Genomic DNA, 21,516 nt, shown 5'->3' with positions numbered 1-21,516 from the left:
TGTTAGAAGGAATTTATTCATAGGCTTTAATTTAACTCATGCAAAAGCTAGATGCCCCCCTATCTTCATTATATTTTCACCTTCTGTTAGTGCACTATTTTTCTTTCTCTGAGTTTGGAGCTCCTTTTTCTAAATAGAGTCTGTATCTGTTCCTTAAGAACCCCAAACCAAGAAGCAACCCTGCTGCTGTCTTAATAGACTTCCTTCATCATTCAGCAATAGTTTTTAGCCTTTTTGCTTTTATGGATCTTATTAAAGATATTAAAAAATCCAGTAACAGTAAAAAAGCCAATGTAACACTGGTAAGCCTCATGGGTTAACTCTGGAGCCCCTGTACCAAGGGGCCTTCCTGCTGCTCTGAACTTTATGATCATACCATGTTCCAGATATTCAAAATATTGTGCTACCTCATTTTGTGAGCTTCTTTTAACTCTCGATTTAATTGATTTGGGGAAAAGGTTTGGTAACTTCAGAACTGAGCTGCTACACTTGCTGGAATCAGGGTGCCTACTGTCACTGTAACAAGTGATCTGAAAAGGATACATGTGTTCAAGAGGACTCTTTTTGGGAGCAAAGTAGCAAGGGTTGCAATGAAGCTGTTGAAAAATGAGCAGTCTTAATTTAAAAAGCAATTTCAAATTTCTGTGCATTTTGTAGGATGAACTTCTGAAACCTTTTTTTCTTTACAGATTGGCACGATCTTATGTGAAAATTGGGATGGGTTGTCCCAAAGTTTTGCAGAGAGCGCCAAAAGTAAAATATATGTGCTTTGTTGGGATTTTTTTAACAGTGGCAGGTCTGCTATTTAAATGTATTTGTTATAATTTGCTATCACTGCTACTTAAATAAACTTAAGTTTAAACAAGACATATTGCTCTAGTGTAAATGCATTTCTTTCCGGTTTTTAAACTTAATCACTTGACTGAATTTACCTCTAGCACAGCTTTCTATTTTTTCTTGTTTAAAAAAACGTGTATTACTAAGCGATGGAGTTTTGGAGTGGGATGACAGCAGGGCAAAGGTACCTAAATATGAAGCAAGATGTTTGACGAACAGCTCTGAAAATTCATAGCTGAGGTACTAAACAAGTCATGTCATCTCGTCCAAGTTATTTCAGCAGTAGCTCATCAGGCCAAAGAGGTGGTGGTTTTAAGCCAAATGAGAGTGGAAAATAACCCAGACCGGGATTCCTGGGTGACACCATCGGCCTTGAGCACCTTCTTACGCTGCACCAGGAGCCTAGGCCGGTGAAGATGCTCTGCAAGTGCCCTGCCAGTCAGAGAGGCTTCCTGGCTTGGAGCACAGCTGCCTTTCGCAGACCCTTTCCCCATGCCCCCTGACATAGCCTGGGCAGCAGAAACAAGAGAACTATCAAGGCCAAGGCCACATCTTCAGAGTCCAGGCTTTGTTATGGCTCATGTAGCAGGTAGTCCCCAGGGCATTTTGCCAGGAAACACCTCTAATTTGCGGAAAAGGATAAGCATGGTGCAAGAGTAGCATGTGGCCCACAAAGCCATCTGCTCCTACCTCTGTCTGTGTTGACGGCAAGTTTAGCACTGCATCCCTAAGTGAATCATGAAATCTCACCCACTGTGCTTCACAGGTACCTATTTGATTTTCTAAGAGTCCCTCCTACCAAGGTAACAGGAGCAGTGGCTCTAGAAAATAAGTTTGCTGAGGTTCCTAGTTGAAAAGAGATTTTTAAGAAATTCCACCCACCTCACTGCAGTTTTAACGTGGCAGTAACAAAAATGAATTTCAAAAGCAGCCTCCAAAGTAGGCAGCAATATTTTATATGTAAGCATACCAATTTAAAAGAATACGAAATGTGTTTTGCTTGGCTTTGGTACTGCAGGTAACACAAGAATCACCATGTTTTAAATGAGTTTCTATACACTATGAGTGTCTATGCTTAGCTGAGTGATTATCTTGCATGTTATCTGCTATTTGCGATCCCAAGTATTTTGTGGTCCATGTGAATATAACCACAAAATAATTTCAGCCCAATTTTATTACTCATTTAATGGCTAGAAAGATGAACTTAAAGTTCAAATATTAAAGGTTGTTTCATTCACATTATCTATTAATGATTGTTACTTGCCGAAATTTTTCTTTATGTAACTACCCACTCAGATAGGAGTATCTGATTGAATGGTCCAAAGCCGAAGTTAAAATCCTTGCTCACATTGAACATCTTGGCTTTAGCATAACTCAGTCATTTCTGGGTGAATCTTGTGTCTGCAGATATGCTGTTTTATGTTGCCACTTAAGGCAATTTGATTTTTAATTATTTTGTCTCTCCTATACTGCATCCACATGTATGTGGGTAGATGATGTCAACATGCCTGTATAATTTTGTTGTAACTACATAGAGTCAGAACTATCACTGTTTTGCTGTGCTGCGTTGGCTGATACTGTACTAGAGCAGTGGACCCGGAGTCTTTTTCTCTTTGTAAATATCTAAGGCAACTCAGCTGATTGTCAGCATCCTTGGAGTAGACATCCAATTCCTACTGGATGAGTGCTGCCAGATTTCCTAACCTCTCTACTTTGTATGCTCTTTAAAATGATGCATATTGTGCTCTGCCAGCTGATGTCTAGAAGTCTCCGTTATGCTGTTATGGTAGTACAAGGCTGCCTGGGAATTTGGGCGGGCTTTGAGCAATAATAGCAATCTCCTGTCCTTTTACTCTTCCCTTAAGTAATTTCGTAACCTCAAGAGAACAAGACCAGTTGTTGAAATAAATACATCAGCTTTCCTGTAAAACTGCTTGCTGCGGGTTGAGAGTGTGTGTATGCACACACACGTCTATTGGTTTGTGTGTTGGTTTTTTTTTCCCAGGGCCTAATATGAAGAGGGAAAAAAAAGTGAAGAGCGATTTTGATTTAGAACATATGCTCAGCAAAGCAGGAAGAATACCTTATTTTTGTATTGTGGAATATTAATTTCCCAAATCCCAGGACATGTTGAAATTACCTGAATTTTAAAATTAAGTGTATAGTAGTTCAGAGACGTGGTTGTCAAATAAAATAATATGTAGCATGAAATGACACTGAATGTATTGCTAAAAATTGGTATTTATAGATTTCCTACAGCTGTTAATCTCAGAAGGAAAGATGAGGATTCTGTATCTCTATTTTACATATTTACAAGGTGGTTAGCACTCCTGTAGTACTCACTGGAATTGTATTTATGACTAAATATGGTAGAATAGGTTTTAAATTTATTTGGCTTGTTCCTTTAATGTATTGGTTAACTGCTGTATACTGTTATTTTTCTTAACAGTTCATTTGTAAGTGTGAGAACAGAATTAACTGCAAACAAACAAACAGAAAGATTATACCACTGCGTGAAATACATATTTTCTTAACTTCAGGAAAGTATCTGTAGACTTCTTAGAATGGGTTTCAGGGCAGTGATATGGACTGATAGCGTTGAGGAAACTTTTAAGTAAATGCTGTCATTTTTAGTGTGATTAGCTGTACCTTGTATTTTCAGTTTAATTTAGCTTACATACATGTGTGCATAACATACATGAACCCTTCATCTGCTAACCTTATATTCATCTTAGGCACAACATAATAAAGTATATTTTACCCTTTCAGAAGTTGATTATTGGTCTTGTACTTTTTTATTTGCTTCCCAGCAAATTCCTCCAGCACATCCTGTTAATACAGCTTCTGTGTATAAGTTTAGAGTCTGTATGATTTGGTTATTTAGAAACTCCTTCCTCCTGCTTCCCCTTTAAACGTTGCTTGCACACAGTAGATCACTTTCCAAACATACAGCTGTTTGTTTAAACCAGTATAATACTTTAAAATGCTTGCTTAATGCATAGACTAAATGGCTGACAAAATATTCGTGTTGCTGTCTGTGCCGAGGAAGCAGAGCGCACCACTGGAATGTTTTCAGTTCTACATATCTGCTTGTTAATGGGGAAGTGGATGTATTTGTCAAACTAAAAATGCCAGCAGCCCTTCGTGATAGTGTTACTTTTAAACAGATGCGTGTTTTGCAGCGCGAGTATAAGAAACAGAAGAGGTATAATGAAAGAATTTGAGGGATTCTGTGCTGTGGGAGAGAGCTTGAGCAGAGTGATGTTTACAGCTATATCTAAAATGGGTTTATGCCAGAGTGTAAGCAATAACTTCTTTCTTTTGGCAAATGGACAAACTAGTAAATAATACAAGCATTATGAGCATTTGTCAGAGCCCTGTACTCTGACCGGACTCTTTTAGGTAGACCACATGTGGTGGGTATAATGTTTAATATCAAATGTACTTCTCTGAAGATATTTAATGTTACATGGGGTTTTTTCATTTAGCACATTGATACAAAATACACTGACATCATGATACCAATGTAATTTGCACTTAGCAAATAGGAAACAGCAATGGCAATAACAGTTCAATCACAACACCACTGCGTGATACCTGTTGCTGATCTCTATAATTTGCTCACTGCCACGATGCTGGGCGTCACTAGCTACCGAGAAGGAATGTGTGGGTTGAAATCAGCTCAAGCCCATTGCTCTCTTCAAATTTATTTATTTCTGTTGTTAGTTGTTCGGTTTCTATACTCTATGCTAGGCTGAGCCACGTACACACACCCTCCCCGTGCTGGTCTGGGAGACTTTCTCACTCTTAATGAACTCCGGGGAAAGATTTGCTCCACTCTGCTGTGGTGTAGTCAGTTGATCCACTCAACAGACATAGCTGTTCATTTTACATGAACAAAGGCCGCCCTCCAGTCCCATTTGTGTTGAGATAAAGTCAGCTCTGTTTGCGGCAACTGTGGTCAGTCACACCCTGCATTAATTGCCTGAGCTTCAGGGCATGTCGCCCTTGCCCATCTCCTCTCAGCCTTCTTCCGTCGTTTATTGGCCAGTCACAGCATTTTACATTGAGGTTTATCTCTGAAGAGAGCAGGTAATTCACCAATTTGTTTGATCAGCCATTTCTGCTATGGTTCGTTGGTTTTCAACGTTTTGATTTGTGAACCGCAAGAGTCCTGCAGCAGAGTGCCATCCCCTACAGGCCCCCCTGTGATGGGTTGACCCTGGCTGAACACCAGGTGCCCACCAAAGCCATTCTATCACTCCCCCATCCTCAGCTGGATAGGGGAGAGAAAATATAACAAAAGGCTCGCGGGTCGAGATAAGGACAGGAGAGATCACTCACTATTACCGTCACCGGCAAAACAGACTCAATTTGCAAAATTAACTCAATTTATTACAAATCAACCAGAGCAAGGTAATGAGAAGTAAAATGAAATCTCAGAACACCTTCCCACCACCCCTCCGTTCTTCCCGGGCACAACTACCCTCCCGGATTTCACCACCAAGCCCCCCCAGCGGCACAGGGGGACAGGGATGGGGTTTATGGTCATCACACGTTATTTTCTGCCGCTTCACCTCCTCAGGACGAGGGCTGATCACACTCTTCCCCTGCTCCAGCGTGGGGTCCCACCCACGGGAGACAGTCCTCCACGAACTCCTCCAACGTGGGCCATTCCCACGGGCTGCAGTTCTTCACGAACTGCTCCAGCGTGGGTCCATTCCACGGTGTGCAGTCCTTCAGGAGCACACTGCTCCAGCGCGGGTCCCCCACGGGGTCACAAGTCCTGCCAGAAAACCTGCTCCGTGGGCTCCTCTCTCCACAGATCCGCAGGTCCTGCCAGGAGCCTGCTCCAGCGCGGGGTTCCCACGGGGTCACAGCCTCCTTCGGGAACCCACCTGCTCCGGCGTGGGGTCCTGCACGGGCTACAGGTGGAGATCTGCTCCACCGTGGACCTCCCTGGACTGCAGGGGGACAGCCTGCCTCACCAGGGTCTTCCCCACGGGCTGCAGGGGACTCTCTGCTCCGGCGCCTGGAGCATCTCCTCCCCCTCCTTCTGCACTGACCTTGGTGTCCGCAGGCTTGTTTCTCTTACATGTTCTCACTCCTCACTCCGGCGGCAGTTTCTCTCCGTCCCAACTTTTTTTTCCTTCTTAAAAATGTTATCACAGAGGCGTTACCACTATCACTGATTGGCTCGGCCTTGGCCGGCGGCGGGTCCGTCTCAGAGCCGGCCTAATATGGGCTCGCTCTCTCTCGAACACAGGGGAAGCTTCCAGCAGTTTCTTACAGAAGCCACCCCTGTAACCCCCCCCCGCTACCAAAACCTTTCCAAACAAAACCAATACACCCCCTTAGGTAGGCAATTATACAACCTAAACGAACATGCTTCTCCAAGTCACTTGCACACCCTTCCCAAAGCCTGGACCACGGACTTCCAGGTTAAAAACCTTTGTCTCTTAGCTACAGTGGTACTCATGGGACTGTGATAAGCACCACTGGGAATCAGAGCTGCAAGGTGACCAAAAAATGCAAATGCATGCTCCAGTGTCCTTCCCAATCATGGAAAGCAATATAAGCTGGGTGAGCAGCATATTAAAACCCTGGTTGTTGTCGCTTTGTGTTTTTTACATAAAATGAGTCTGTAGAAAGATGAATGTTGCAAGTGTAACTATAACTGTACTTTCCAATTATGATTGTGAATTTGTGGAAGAGCCAATAACTTCTGATTTACATAATTGACTTCCAGTGTAGGGGAATAGAAAGCAACTTTTTAAAAATCACAATTTTAGTCTGATTAGAATTTTTTTTCTTATGAAATCTTACCAGCCCTAAAATTAATCTGCTGCCAAGAATTAAGATCACCATGGCTGCTATGATAATTTAAACTGAAGCAAGTTTTGGTTGCTGAGTCAGTTGTTATGCTCTGCATATATATGCAGTCATCACTGGTGAAATATAGACAGTACAGCAGCCTGGTTCAAAAATATTCATTGAAAAATTAATTGACTTGGATTAGAAGACTTCTTCTGTGTGACTGAGATTGGATGAAGGGGTAAACGAAGGGCAATGACAAATGACCGTGTGTCAAGCTGGGGATGCTTTACAGTGTTAGGATGAAGGCAACTGTAGCAGGTCCTGTTTTATTTAAAGTCTTTATGCGTTATCTAGAAGATGACCTAGATCACAGGTGTTTTTTTAGTTATTCCAAATGAGCAAATATAAACATGGTTTTGAACAGAAAAATCTCAAAAACTTGGAAATATAATAAATATTTCTGGAGGATAAGAAAGTTTCAATATAGGTAAGTTGTGGAGCGGTTAATCCTGGTGCTATAGCGAGAGGAACAGAAGTCACAGTAACTGGCTTGTAGAGATGTTAATGAAAGCATGCTTTTTAGGGTCAGGAGGAACCAGCAGTAACCTCCTCCCTCCACCCAGACAGAAATGCCAACTGTAGCTGTAGAGGTTTTTCAAGAGCGGTTGTAAACTCTGCATAGTGCCCGTGCAAAAGTCCTTACTGCTTCAAATCAAACCCTTCTCTGGCATTGTCACAAGCATCCTATCCTTATGGAGCCAGGAGATTTTACTGCTGCGGTGCCCATAGGCAGTGGTAGAAGTACTGTAGTCAGGAAGTTATTTGGGATTCAGTTTGGGATTTGGGACTAACACAGAATAAAGGTCTACTGCAACTGTTCACGTCAAATACTGACCTAAAGCTTGTCTAAGTCGGGCAGTCTTCCAAAGTGACCGTAGGGGTGCGGTTACTTGAGAAGGACTCTCGGGGTGCGGTTCAGTGGTACAGCTTGAGCTGACCTAATTGCCCCTGAACCAGCAGGAATGGTCCTGATTCCCTTCTTTTTCTTCACGGGTGTTGCACTTGGCCAGAAGACTTCATGCCTCTTTGCCCCCACACCTGCCCATTCTGCTGATTTTGGCACTTGGGGCTGCATTGCTTCAGCAGTTCAACCTGATAACCTGGCAACAAGCTGCTCGTTTTGTTAGGCTGGTGCTGTGCTGGATTAGTAAATGGAACTGACACGGTGACAGGTCCAAGGAGCAGCAGAGCAGCACAAGAGAAGGAGCAGAAGTCCCCAGCTGAGTCATGGAGGTGGGAGGGGAAGGGATGCTCCTGATTTTGCCCTGGAGTAGCTGAGCACAGCGCCGAACTCCTCATCACCCTGCAGAACTCTCTGCTTGTGCTGGCTGGGCTGGAGGAATGAGGTGGTTACCACGTGTAGTTTCACCTATGCTTAGTTTTCCTGTGTGCCAGCTGGGGATAACCACTTCAAGGAATGAAGTGAATATAAATTGACTACTTAGTTATTTGGAAAAAAACTTGAGAGTGCCTAGATAAAATTTTAAGGCAAGAATTTGCCTCTGTACCTGCATTTGCTTACATCAGTGGAGTACTGAGATGAAAGGGGAAGACCATGCTGCAGACTGCAATGTAGAGTCACTTGAGTTGGATTTGTTTGAATTCTTACAGTGGTTTGTTTTTTTTAAAAAAAAGACAATTCAAGTAAAAATACACTCTTCCAAAGTGACATCTAGCTTTGCTTTCACAACAGGTTTTGGAAATAAGTAGAGATTAAACCTAAGATTGAAGCTACTTGGAAATAAGCAAAAAAAGGTGCTTGTCTCCTCCCTGCCCCACTGCACATACACCGGTTCACTTTAAACATAGAATACATCTGCTTTAAATTGTTTTCATCAGACGCATACCGTTATTAATGGCATTAGGAATAAGTTCTTCCAAGAAAATGTAACACATCCATTCATGGCTAAGCAAATCCAAGCTTTCCCTTTCCACCCTCCCCCAAACTAGACTGGTGATACAGTAGGTATAAAGTTGGCTTAAAATCCCTGCGAGCTGTGCAGTGGCTGAGCTCAATGTGTTGTTATCCTCAGAGCTGATGTTGCAAAATCAGCTGTGGTCTCGTTTGAGTCAGTGGAGAACTCTAATGCTCAGCAACTGAAAAATATCGGTGCATTAACTTTTCATTCCATATTGATCTCCAAAACAGAGTTTCAAAGGACTCTATTAGGAAAAAAAGAGGGTTTTAAGCAGGGATTACTTTTTCATGTCTTGTAAAGAATGCATTATGCGTGTGGCAAGCTAAAGCTTTGAAACTCAACTTCCATCTGCGCTCCATGACAGTATCTTTATATAATTCCATGTCTAAAAGGCGAGGTTTGGAAATGAAATTAGTTTGTGTCATGCACAGCTCCTGTAGAGATCAAAGGCAAACCTGTTAATGCAACTATTGCTATTCATGAGTTTCATAGCCGTGTGAGTTTCAACTTAATTATAAATGCTCGTTTAATCGCTTAACAATAGGGTATCAGAGTCTCATCTGGGCATTATGCATATAGCTCTCACTTTTTTAATTAAAGCAAGTTCCTACCTTTTTTTCCAATAAATTAATTTTGGTGGTAATGCTCAAGGCCCTAGCAGGTCAGGATATGCAAATCCCCTTTTAAATGCTGGACAGTTGTGTGATGAATGTCTTTATTTTATTATCCTTTAACTGCCCCTCCCTCCCCCTTGAGTACATGGTTGTGTAGTAGTCTGGTTGTCACTGGAGATAGCATAAATTGCTCTAGTTCTTATACTAGATTTCCTTTTGTGACATTTTATTAAAATTTGTGTGCATTATCACTAGGAGATAATGTATTTTGTGATAAACTAATGTATTTATCATTTTAGTTTCCAAATGCTTTCTTCAATAGATTTTAAACCTGAAGAGGCAAATAGGGCACCTGCCTGACCTTCATATTACAGACCACTGTGCTTTATTTGAATGTTGGGGATCGAGTCCAATTATTTTGGTTAAGATAAATCATTTCAGTCCCCTGGAAGTTCAGTCCTTGCGTACTAGAGGAACCAGCCACAGTGCCAGCAATGCCTAAGGCACTTGCAGTGGCAAGGAGTGCAGAGATGAGAAATGCAGATGAACCAAACTGTGCTGCAGAGAAAGGCAAACAACCCTCAAGTGCCACCTGAGAGCAGCCTTTTCCGCAGCCTCAGATCCTCCTCGCCCAGTGAGATAGGTGAGCAAGATGCATTGGTTGGGCATCACAGAGGGGCTTTTCTGCACCAGTTAAGAGACTGGACTATGCAGTTCCCATTGCATCAGATCTCTAGGAATAAAAGAAAAACTCAGAAATCAGAGTCAGTTGTGCGCTTGGGGAAAAACGTTCCTTCTTGACTTCTGAGGTGTGAGAGTTAATTATAGTCATCACACTGTAAGTGCTCAGAGTGTGCAGAGGACCATGCTGATAGTCTTCCCCATGACCTGCAAAGCAGAAAAGTGTTTAGCAAATTCAGATTGCAGTGCTAAAAAGAAGCACTACAGACAACCATTTTCACTGGCTTCGTAAATGTTCTAGAATCAAACATTATTTCTCTTAACTCTAGAATTAAACATTAATTGTAAGCCTTAGTTAAACGCCTAGAACTATAGTTAAAGCTATTTAAAAAAAAAAAAAAAAGAAAAGAAATCTTCCCATAGTTTGTCAGCATGAGTGAATCTGCCATCTAGTAAGCTGTTCTCTTGTTGCTAAGAAATGACACCTGAATTTGCTTAAGTTCAGCATACAGCTGTTGGGTCATACTGCATCTCTGTCAGCAAGACTAAAGGTCCTCAGCTGACTTGTTTTTTGCAGTTTCCCTGTTAAGCACAGTGATCCAGCCTTCTCTTGCAATAACTGAAGAGGTCGGGTTCTTCAGATGGCCAGTCCTAAGGCTGCTTCCCTGTCCTCTGGATTTTTATGTGGCTCTTCTCTGAACCCCTCTACTTTCTAAATCCTTGAAGTCTGGGTCTGAGAACTAAGCCCTGTTGTGTGGTCCTTACTAAAGTTCTGACCAGTGCTGTGGACAGAAGTAAGGAACTTTCTGCTTGATGGTAGGGATGGCAGCAGCCCTGGTATAATCTCAAGAATCGCTGAACAGCCAACGAGCAGAAGCAGAACTCCCGCATCCCACCCTCTGCATGGCCGGGTTCCCTGGAAATCAGTGGCAGACGCTCACCCCAGTTGAAACCTTGGTCACCTGTGGTGAAGGGGAAGGCTGTGTAGCACCACTGGTGTTCCTGTAACGTGTTCTGAACAGAGGATGTCGTCGTCTTTGTTCTGAATCTTCTACAAGCACACCTAGTTTGCCATTTGAGGTGGTACTTGTGAACTTACTTTTCAGGTGACGACATCAATGAAGTTCAGAGTCTGTGTGCTTCTGGAGGGATTTTATGTATGCATTTCCTGTTTCTTCATATGAAGTTACTCTGCTACTATTTTGAAGCATGGTTGTCAGTAGAGCTTTCTTGGTGCAGTACATCAGAAAGATAGGACGATATGCAAATGCTTAAGTTGGCATCTGTGGCTAGAGGATGAGGAACACTCATTTTTCTAGGAAAATTTTTTCCTTTAGATAAATGAAAATCCTGTTGTTTGGCTGAGGACATGGGCGAAAGGTTGAGAGGCAGAAAGGCTTATCCTTTTGGCATGTAGGATTCAAAACCAGGCGTGTTGCCAGTAAGCTCAATCAGAGCAGAGGATACAATTTTAAATAAAGTTCATAATGGCATTTTTTAAATGAGCAGGAAGTTTTCTTTCTCTAATCAAACCCTAGATAATTTAAATATCTCTTTCTTTGGTAATATCCTGACATTGTCCATGGATAGGGGACCCCCAGAGGAAAAGATAAGTGATAACGGCTGCCTGTGTCAGCCAGTTCCCCAAAGAGATCATCTGTCCAGCAGACGCCAGTGGGAGTCTGCCTGACAGAGGGGTGTGTGCACAGAAACCAAATTGCAGGATTGGGATCTAAATAAGATTGTGATCTTTGACTTCCAATCTGTGTCATAACTTTTCTCTGTTTATTTCGGTGTTTGAGATCTGACAGTGTGCCATCACTCAGATCTCTTAGGATTCTTCTTTCTATGTAACACTACTGGCTTATTTAAAAAAAAAACAAAACACAACCTCAAACCAGTGCTTTTGACTTTTCAGGAGTTTGGTTATAGAAGTCGGCGCTGATGATTCCAGTTCTGAAGGAAACTGTTCCCAAACTGGGAGTTCACACCAATATAAAGAGCAGTTGTGAGTCTAAGAGGGGTTGCAACTGCAGAAGTAGTCGTCTTAAGGTTTCTTGTATTTCAGAGGAGGCAGTGTGGTTCGTAAAGCAGATGGCACAGGAAGGAGTGCGCAGAGAAAGTTTAGGCTTAGTAAAATCTCAAAAATCAGATTAAGAAGACAGATGGGATTCTGGATTGGAATGCTAACATGTAAGGGGTTTTTTTGTCTTTTTTTATTTCACTTTCCCAAATTATAACCTTGGAGATGCTGGGGTTTTTTTATATAGCTGACAATAAAATTAGTACTAGAAAACTGGGAGGGAGTTACACTTAAGCTGCTGTTTTCACTCTAACTGGTAGTTTTGGTTTGTGCTTGTTTGAAAAACAAGTGAGATGTGATTGCTGAAAGAAGACAAAGGAATATAACTACAAGAAAAGAGATTTAGGCTAGACTTGCTTGCTTGAGCATACACGTAGCACAACCTTGATCTCTTTGTGGAATGTACCTCTGTATTTGCTGTTTTCCCACTAACGTCCTTTTCCCACTTGGCTTTGGGGTTCTTGAAGCTGAGTTGCAGGGTTTCCCAGATGGCTTGCACTATTTAACATTTACGAGTGGCCCATTCCTAGCTGCACTTTTAGACAGGGACAGAGAGTCTTTTTGCCCATCCAGATATCCAGGATATCTTTCCCCGTGGTTTATCTCCTGGAAATGAACAGTTATCATAAGTAGCTGTTGCTTTGGACATGAAACATTCCTGTAGGAATATAATGGCAGGGCATCCGCTAGTGGTGCTGGCAGACTACTCCAGCTCGACCTGTGCCCCCCACCTGTGTTGTGCTGCAAGCCAACTGGGAGCCACGCGCCAGACAGCCCAGGTCTGAAAGAGTCACATTCACACCACGCTGCTCAGGAGCCAGGCGTATTAGAGGGGGCTGTCGGCTCAGGCATGGCCTGTCCTGAATGTGGCTGGCCTGTCTGGGGAGGTGGAGAGATCACACCTGCCCGGGGCGAATTCATCAGTGCCGGGGTCTGTCACCTCAGCTGTCTCTGCTTTGCTCCGGGGTGAGGAAACCTCGGCACCGTGCACCTTTATGTCCCCTTCCTTCCTCCAGGGCCTCACTAGCAGCACGGAGCAAAGCTCTTTCTGAACTTAGGAATTGAATATTCCTGCTGTAGTAAATAATAGAAAGCACAACAGTCTCACAAATCTGTGGAAGAATGAAGCACGCTCCTCTTTAGCAGTTCAGTCTCGGAGTTCATCTGCAGGGCTTTCGGTTCTCTCTGCCTCTGTCGTGTTGCCCCCTTACTGCAGACGTCCTTCCTTCTCTGAGTCCCTGTGTCTTCAATTCTGTGTGAGCTCCTTGCTGTGGTAGGCTGTAAAACTCAGGAATACTGTATCTGCTTTATTCCCACTGTTTTGCTGAGAGTACTAACTAAAAAGTTTGACAGATACTTTAAAGACTCTATTCCTTAGCTAATAATGAGTCTTCTAGGCAGCTTTTTCTGATTAAATACTTCTCTTAGCATACCTAATGCTTTGGTCTAAGACCTCACTATTAATTTGAGGTCAGACTGATCCTGGATCACTTGCTGTCCTTACTCTGCTCTCTTCTTTCCCTTCTTCAGTCCTCCTGTTCTTCTCAGTGCCTGAGTATCTCCTAACAATTCTGAAACTTACTGTATAGCTTTAAGTTTTCATAGTAGTCTCTCTTTATAGATTGTTCTCATTGCTCTCACTGTTTGAGAGGAGGTTTTCTTCAACAATTTCTCTCCAGTTTAAAGCTTGTAATCATTCTGTTGCTGTGGAAATTACTGTGATAATGCAGGTTTAGTGTTCATGACTTCACTGCTGCGTTAGATAAGAAGAAAAAGGAGCTGTTGCGTGGGAGAAAGCCCTGAATTAAGCAAGTTGTGTATATTTCACACGTATGTCAGGGAAGATAACACATGAAAAGGAATTAGAGTTGTTCAGGCTGCTAGGATTTTCTCTATCTTCTCAGGAAAAGACAAGTCTAAATATTAAAAAGGAGGAGAAAAAAAAGCCCAGTGTCTAATCTAGGGACCGTGGTTTGGAACAGCAGTTCCAGTCTGTTGCCTTTCAGGATATCAGCCTTCCATCTTGGGTGATGGCCTTTGTTGTTTCTCTTTGGAAACAGAATTTTGGAAACCCTTATCCTTCCATATCAGAAAGAGAGAAGGGTGCAGACAGAAGTCCTTATATAGCTATAGAGTGAAGGATAAAGGAATTTCCTACCAGAGATACCTATGGCTAGCTCTCTTGTTTGGGAAGAGACAGCTGGACTTGTGTATACAGGAAGATTTTTCTTTATCAGTCTTTGTCCCTTGATCAATTTTAGTAGTAGTCTCTACTCTAGAATTTTGGGTGTCTATAAGAAATTAAATAGATTTGATACTTCTGGTTTTTTCTTATCTTCTTCCTTGATTAGTATTTAATATTCCAGAGCTCCTTGGTTCCTTCTTATATGTGGTTGTTTTAGAAAAGGCTAAACTGTCATGGTACTGAAATTCCTAACCACAATGTTCAGCTTGTCATGTTTCCTTGCTTTTTCTTTAATGCATGACCCATTATTCTTAACCGCATCTGTTCTTCAGCATTCTTTGCTAGGCAATTCAAAGTAGGAAACATTAACAGCACAGCTATCTGGCTTTGGATCTAAGCATATTGTTCCTGCACATTTTGAAAATAAAACTTTATATTGCTTTTTGCCCTTGCATTTGTAAATACATGTACAGTTTATAAATACATACATGTTCCTTTGATTAATGTGGCTGCCTTTCATATGCACAAGATTTCACAAGTTGCTTGGTGGTCAAGGCAAGGTTTCTAAGGAGGCATTCTGTACATGTACACCAGAGTGTATGGACACTGTTTTTCAATATACGTTGTTTTCTTTGACTACTAAATGCAAAACTGGGAACAAGTCCAGAATCTTTAATAGCTAGAAAGCATTTCATGCTGATCCCCTCTAAATTGACATCCTCCATTGCCAAGTTCTAAAGTGAGGGCTGCAATGATGATGAATTTCTCTAATGGGGTTTTTGTTCAGGGCTGCTTGATATTTTTATTTTCTGTACTGTAGGATTCAGACAGAAGGTCTCCACTTATAAAAAGGCCCAATATCTTTCTGGCTGAAATGCCCTTAGGACAGAGGTGCTGATACTTTTGTATTAGATCCTGACATCCTTTTAAAATTTTATATTGTTACAGTACGTTTCTCAACATACTTCGTTGTGTCATTTCACTATTGAAATTCACAACAGAGATTTCATTAAGTTCTTTGTTGTTGTTCTTGGTGTTATGTCTTGCTGGCTCAGGGCTTACACCAAAATAAGTTCTTAAAATCCTAACGCACAGTAGGAATAGAACAGAACTGTACCACCAATAGTGTTCTGTAGAAATCAATGTATTGTTTTTAAATATATGTGAAAAGGAGGTCATGCTTTTTTTTCTGGGCAGCACGTGAAGAAATGAGTTGCACATGGAGTGTGAGCATCTTGCTTGTAGTGACTGAATTCCGCTGACACAAAAAGGGAGTTTGCAAAATACCATCTACTACCTTGGGGAATGGAGTAAGCTGAGGTAGGAGACTTCATGCAAGAACAACAAAATTTACAAAGATGAGGGCGAGAACAAGAAAAAGGGGAGAGTGGGAGAGAAGAGACAAGAGGGAGGGAGGTACTCATTTAGGAGAACAAGGTGACTGTAAATGAAAAAAATCCAAGGAGTGGCTTGGTGGAGGCATTGGACCGTTGCTGGGTATTTTCAACCCAGCATTGCATTTAAGTCATAGTTATTGAAGAAAGGCAACAGCTGCTACTTTAGAGCATGCAGCAGAGGAACTATTGGTGGGGCAGAAAAATAATCATAGATATAGAGGAATGCCTTCCAGAGGGACTGTCTTGCACAAGCCATTCTGCTTTATGTAACAAAAGCCTGGTGACACAATGCATGGTTTAGTCATAGGAGTGCCCTGGAGTGGACAAATATTGTCCATCTGGAAACATTTAAACAAGTAATTAGTTTCTGGAAAAACGGCAAATTACTCAGGGAAAATGTAGTCCATTGTGTTAGCTTCTGACTGCATGTCTACAAGATGTATGATTCTCCTGACTGCCTTAACTATCACTTCTTGGCTTCTCATACCCAGCACTTGTATGTGGGGACAGGTAATACAGTAGTGTCAGGGCTGACAAGCAGGTATCACTAGGGGCTGTGACATTTTTGCCCCTTCAGAAAAAAGGCCAGGGAACCCGGAGGCGGGGGGGAAGTGTTCCTCTCTCCCTCACTGCTAGCAGTCTGCATCCCACCTAGTCATGCTGTGCTTTGAGGACAAGGACCCGATGCTGTGGGATCTCACCGTCTTGGTCAGACATCACCAGGGAAGTGCTGTACCAGCTAGGGCTGTCTCTCTCACCAGGGTTCAATATCTCCAACTGTAACACAGCCCGCTCCGTTGCCCGCTTTCTTCCTGGGCTTCCGTCACAGCAGATTTCCTCTGTTCTTCTGCTACACGAAGAGAGAAATGTTTTGGGGAAGGGGTGAGGCGGGAGCACAGCCCACTTCCAACCCTTCTGTCTCCCCACTGCTAGTGGAGAAGGCTGGCTGGAGCAGAGGTACAGCAAAGCAGGGGCCTTACAGAGAGTTATGATGCCGTGGTATCTGTGACTAATACATGGTGTTTGATAGCACACACGTTTAGAATTATGCTACTGTGAGGTTGACGTGTTGCCCGTCAAAGGGAATATTGCCTGCCCCTGGTGATGTGCTGCCCAGCTGCATGTGGGTCGTAGGTAGAATATAGATGCCTCCACAGCTGGAGTTAGCTGTGGGGCAATAATTCAGGACCTGGTCTGGCTTGTGGCAGAATTTGCAGTGTCTCTAAAGAGTGAGTGCCCAGAATGGAGAACTGCAGGCCGGGACAAGGGGTCGTACTTGGCACTGAAGTGCCAGAGGTTAGCACTGAGCCCTGTGTCTTTTTGGTCATTGGTGTGCTAGCATGTTCTAACTGCTGCCTCCTGCAGAAGCTTTTTGGACGATAATTGCTGTGGTTGTTTGTCATTACAGAAGTAACGCTGAAGGTCCATGTAAGTGATGCCAGCACACATCAGCCAGTAACTGAAGCCTTCATTGAGATTTTTACCAACCAGATCTCCATTGCATCTGGAACCTCAGGAGCAGATGGCACTGCCTTCCTCAAGTTTCAGTATAAGTTGGGCAATCAGCTGATAGTGACTGCTAGTAAACATGCATATGTGCCAAATTCTGCACCATGGAAACCTGTAAGATTGCCTGGTAAGAGATCTTTATTTTTGTTCTGAGGTAAGATTTTGCATCTAAAGGAATTTACATAGATTTGTATGATGTGTTTTAATGCTTGCGATCCTGGGTGGGAGGAAGAACATCTGTGCGTTTCAAAAAAAAGCGAGGTTTCTTCCTCAGTTAAACTGTGCCATCAGGGCTGTGCAGGGATTCGCTTTCCTCCTGGCTGTCCTTGATACAGTGCTATGTCAGTTTTCAAACAACTGCTGGTGCTCTTACAGCTCCACAGAAAATACAAATCTATTCCAGATATTTTTCTTTATGGGAACTCTGTTTCCAAGTGCTTTGTTTCAGCAGCTGTGATGTACTCGTTCGTTTCTCTCCCAAGGTGCAACAACAACTATTGCACCGTAGGCTGTAGGGTACAAAAAAAGTCCTGGCCTTTCAGTTCTTGACCGTGTCCATAGGACAGTTTTAATCTGCAGTTATGTTATCCAGATGTAAGGATTTTTTCTAACTTAATTAGCATGGTTTGTTTCTTCTGCAGGCAAACAAATATAACAATAATACTTGCATGTTAGTGTTTCTCAGAATGCCTCAAAATTTAATGGGAAGTAGGAGACTTCACATTAGTTGTACAGGAGGGGAAACTGAGTCACAAAGACTATTTCTGTAATGCTAAATAGAACAGATTGAGGGTGGCTTTCAGACCTTGAGACATAACATCTAGATGAAGGTCACATCCCCAGTTTTCATTGTCTTTTCCTCTAATCCCCAGCCACAATTAGGGCCCAAGTAGTGTGGGAATGGTCCCAGGCTTGTATTATACCCAAATCACACCTAAATATCAGATTTGATAATTAGCCCAGGAAAAAGCCATGCCAGGTTTTAAGTGCACTAATATTTAAACAGTATAAATGATCACAGGGCAGTGTTCAATCCCATGCCTTGGCTCCATTTTATTTATTAATATCAGCATAGCCAGAGGGACTGTGTGACTTGCCGCAAGGTCAAGCAGCAAATGTATTTTCAAATGGGGAAAGGAACTTGAATCTCTTCAAACCCAGAATTATGCTTTAAGCATTTCAATATGCTGTTTACTTATCTGCATTCATTTGCTTCAGATAACGTAGACTGACTTCTTCCACATTTCCTCTACTGTATTCTGCCATGTTTTCCAGCTACTTAATGGAGCGGCAGTGAAGACTAAGCCAAGCTCTTAGGTGCATAATGAAAGAATAAGAAGTAACTGAAATGAGTTGGAGCAAGGAGAGTTTCAAATAAATAAAAGGGAACAATTCTTTACAGCAGCAGTAGTGAGAGACTGGAACAAGTTGCCCAGGAAGCTTGTGAAATCTCCGTCTTTAAAAATATTCAAAACAACTGGACACCCCCCTGCTTGCTTGAAGCAGGTGACCTCCAGAGGTCCCTTCCAACCATAATTGTTCTATGACTATTTAGAAATTTCCTTGATGTTTTTTTCTGTTTAAATAAAATGAAGCCCAGCTTCCTCAGCATATTTCATGTACTTCCTTAAGACACAATCATATGTGATTAAAGCATGCAATAACATTTTCTTGCCTGAACCTTTTCTTGCCTTTAGTCTTATATCTTTCTGACTCATGCCCTAGATCTTTTGAATGCGACCTGCTCTTCCATGGCCTGGAGTTTGGTTACGTTTTTTTTGCCTGTTGCATTTTTGTAAATAATTGATTTTGAGGGAAGGGAATCAAACATGGCATTATTGTTTTGGTAAGTCATTGAAGTTTAAAGAGCAGTAATTGTATACAGTTTCCACAAAATCTTTCTTTCCTTGGCTGAAATGTGAGCTTAACTCAGAAAATAGATTCCTTTCACCTCTGATCTTCCCCCATTGAAACTAGCAGATAGTTTGCCATTGATTTAATTGGGAGTAGAATCCTTTCTTTGCTTTCTGTACCTTGAACTTAATCCTTTCTTTGATTAAAGAAACAACAAGTTACAACTTGATACGCCCCATGTAGATTTACTAGGGTTGTTCTTTGTATTGCTCCTTAAAAGGGACATGACATAAAAGTTCAGGCCCAGGACGCTTAGGCTGTTATTTTTTGTATTGACTAAGATGCCTATAGTCTTTAAAAAACTTTCCAAGAACTGTTTGTATTTAAATGCCGATCATGCTTGTAACCAACACAGTATTCAAGTTTTGAAAACCATGCAAGTTTTGTTGTTGTTGTTATTTTTAATCTGGGTTACATGATGGGAAACAGGCAGCATATTTAAACCTTGATTCTGCAATGTGCAGTCTGGGCACACAGTGGACTCCTCATTTCCTGAAAATCCTGAAAATGCCTTTTAACAGTACTAGTAGTTGTCACCCCACAGAGCGGATACGCCATTCTGAGCTGCATTCCACCCACAGCAGTGGTTTGAGCTAATGTGCCATCCTATGTGCTGTGGTAAATGAACTATGGGCACATTTACTTCAAATGTGGAAATGAAAACCACGAGCAGGGAGTAGGTTTGAAAGCTATAGGGTGGTAATGTTTAAGGTGCTGTAACAGGACTTTGCAGAAGGATCAGGATTCTTCCATCACAGTCAATACTCATGAGTTATAATCTTATGCTGAAAAGCTGTGCAGCCACTGATCTCGTGATACTATTGTAGTAGCTTTAAGGAGTAAGCATCGAGGGGCTTCTGTTCTTATAATTTGGCAGAAATGAACTTTTCTTATATTAACCAAAATAATTACTAGCTCTTTACCACTTAAGCAGGAGGATTATTTATTTACATAGTGATAAATGGTAGGAGGAAAAGATTAAGATCTCTCTTTCCATTAAACTATTTATCAGCAGAGCCGTGGCTCCACTTATTATTAACAGTTCATTAATTTAACATCACTTGAGTTGTTGAAGTGTTCGTGATGGAAGATGTGCTCATCTGTCTGCTCTTAGCTACGCATAGATTTTTCTTTGTAAATAATTTGGAAGAAAAAAATCTGTGACTGGTACTCCATATTTAAAAAGCTGTTTTTGGAGCACTGTGTGCAATGAAGAAAGGGAAGTTGCTGAGGCAGCATAGTTCAGGCTAGCTGGTAGGGTCAGTCAAAGCAAACCATAGTGTTCGCTGTGGTGAAATGTAGTTCTACGAGCAGAGGATGCTCATGGTATTTCTGGGAGAGGAGAGCTCATCTAGAAAGCAGTGACTCTGCAGAAGACACGTGAGTCATGGTAGATGAACAGTTGAAAATAACCTCCCAATGCAGCACTGCAAGAAAGCAGAATAATCTGATCCTTAGCTGTAAAATAAGGTAAAGACTGAGAAGGCGGAGTATAGTATTTCAGAACTTGTCCTTGGTGCCGCCACTCAGGGAAATGTGTGTCCGGTTCTGGATCCACGCTTCAAGAAAAGTGTTTAAAACTGCAGGGTTATATAAGGAGTGATTAAAAGATGGGAAAATACAGCTTACAGGGAAAGACTTGGAAGTCCTTAATTTATTTTGTTCACCAGAGAGCAAGTTCATGGGGTAATTTGATCGTAGTCCATCAGTACCCACACAGAGAACAGGAAACGGGTAAGAGAATTCTTCTGTCTAGTGGGCTTGTATAAAAAGAAGGTCAAATGGCTGGAAGTCTAACCTCAATAAATTTTGATGAGTGAAAAGGTACATAGTTTAACTGCCCTCATATTTATTTACTAGAACATTGATGTTGCGGTGTGTTCTTCAGCACTGGACATCTTTAAAAGAATATTGGATAGTTTTTCTACAAGATGTTTTCTAGTTTAAGCACAGCTATTGGATCCGAAACAGTAACTAATTCAGGGAAGGCTGTAGTTATACAGGAGTAAGACTGGATCCTCACAGTCATCCTTCTGGCCTTAAAAACTATGACTTTCTGCCTTTGTCATGCTGAGCAAAGATTGTGCAGAAAAGCCCAAGGGAAGTTTAGAGCTTATATATGCATTATAGTCTGGCATATATGGAAGAACATGTTGGCATGGTTTATTGTATTGAGCTCCCTAGGGTGTCTAAATTACATTAGCTTTCTTCATACAAATTAAGTTATTGGAGTAAAGACAAACAAATTTTGTAATTGTGTGGCCTTAGTGCTACTTACACTAGGCTTTCTTACTTATGTTGCCTGATGTGTAGATCTGTTTCACATGTAGAGCATTGGAAAGAAAATTCTCAGCTGTACTTGCAATAATGTGATTTTTTTTTTTTTTTTTTTTATGTTCATATATGTTGTTTAGACCGTCTTTTAGGTGGTGGTTCTTACCAGCGTGTTTCTCCTAGTTTCTTCTACTTTCTCCTGTATTTCTCCCAAACACTAAAATTT

At 41.8% G+C, this 21,516-nt stretch overlaps 1 protein-coding gene across 4 annotated transcripts in view; it reads left to right on the top strand.

Annotated features, from left to right (window-relative positions):
* Positions 1–21,516, top strand: part of FAM171A1 (family with sequence similarity 171 member A1) — a 91,410-nt gene that overhangs the window by 36,397 nt on the left and 33,497 nt on the right. For 2 of the 4 annotated variants that reach the window (XM_049798488.1, XM_049798487.1), the window contains exon 2: positions 17,002–17,229. The exons of 1 other annotated variant lie outside the window; for it this stretch is intronic. In XM_049798488.1, coding sequence (XP_049654445.1) covers positions 17,002–17,229 — 228 coding nt within the window. Of the gene's footprint in view, positions 1–17,001; positions 17,257–21,516 lie in introns of those variants that run through there. One more of the 4 variants, XM_049798490.1, reaches the window with a different exon arrangement.

This window comes from Accipiter gentilis, chromosome 4, assembly GCF_929443795.1.
Source record: "Accipiter gentilis chromosome 4, bAccGen1.1, whole genome shotgun sequence".
NCBI classification, from domain to species: domain Eukaryota; kingdom Metazoa; phylum Chordata; class Aves; order Accipitriformes; family Accipitridae; genus Astur; species Astur gentilis.
This window is presented reverse-complemented; position numbering and strand designations above follow the sequence as displayed.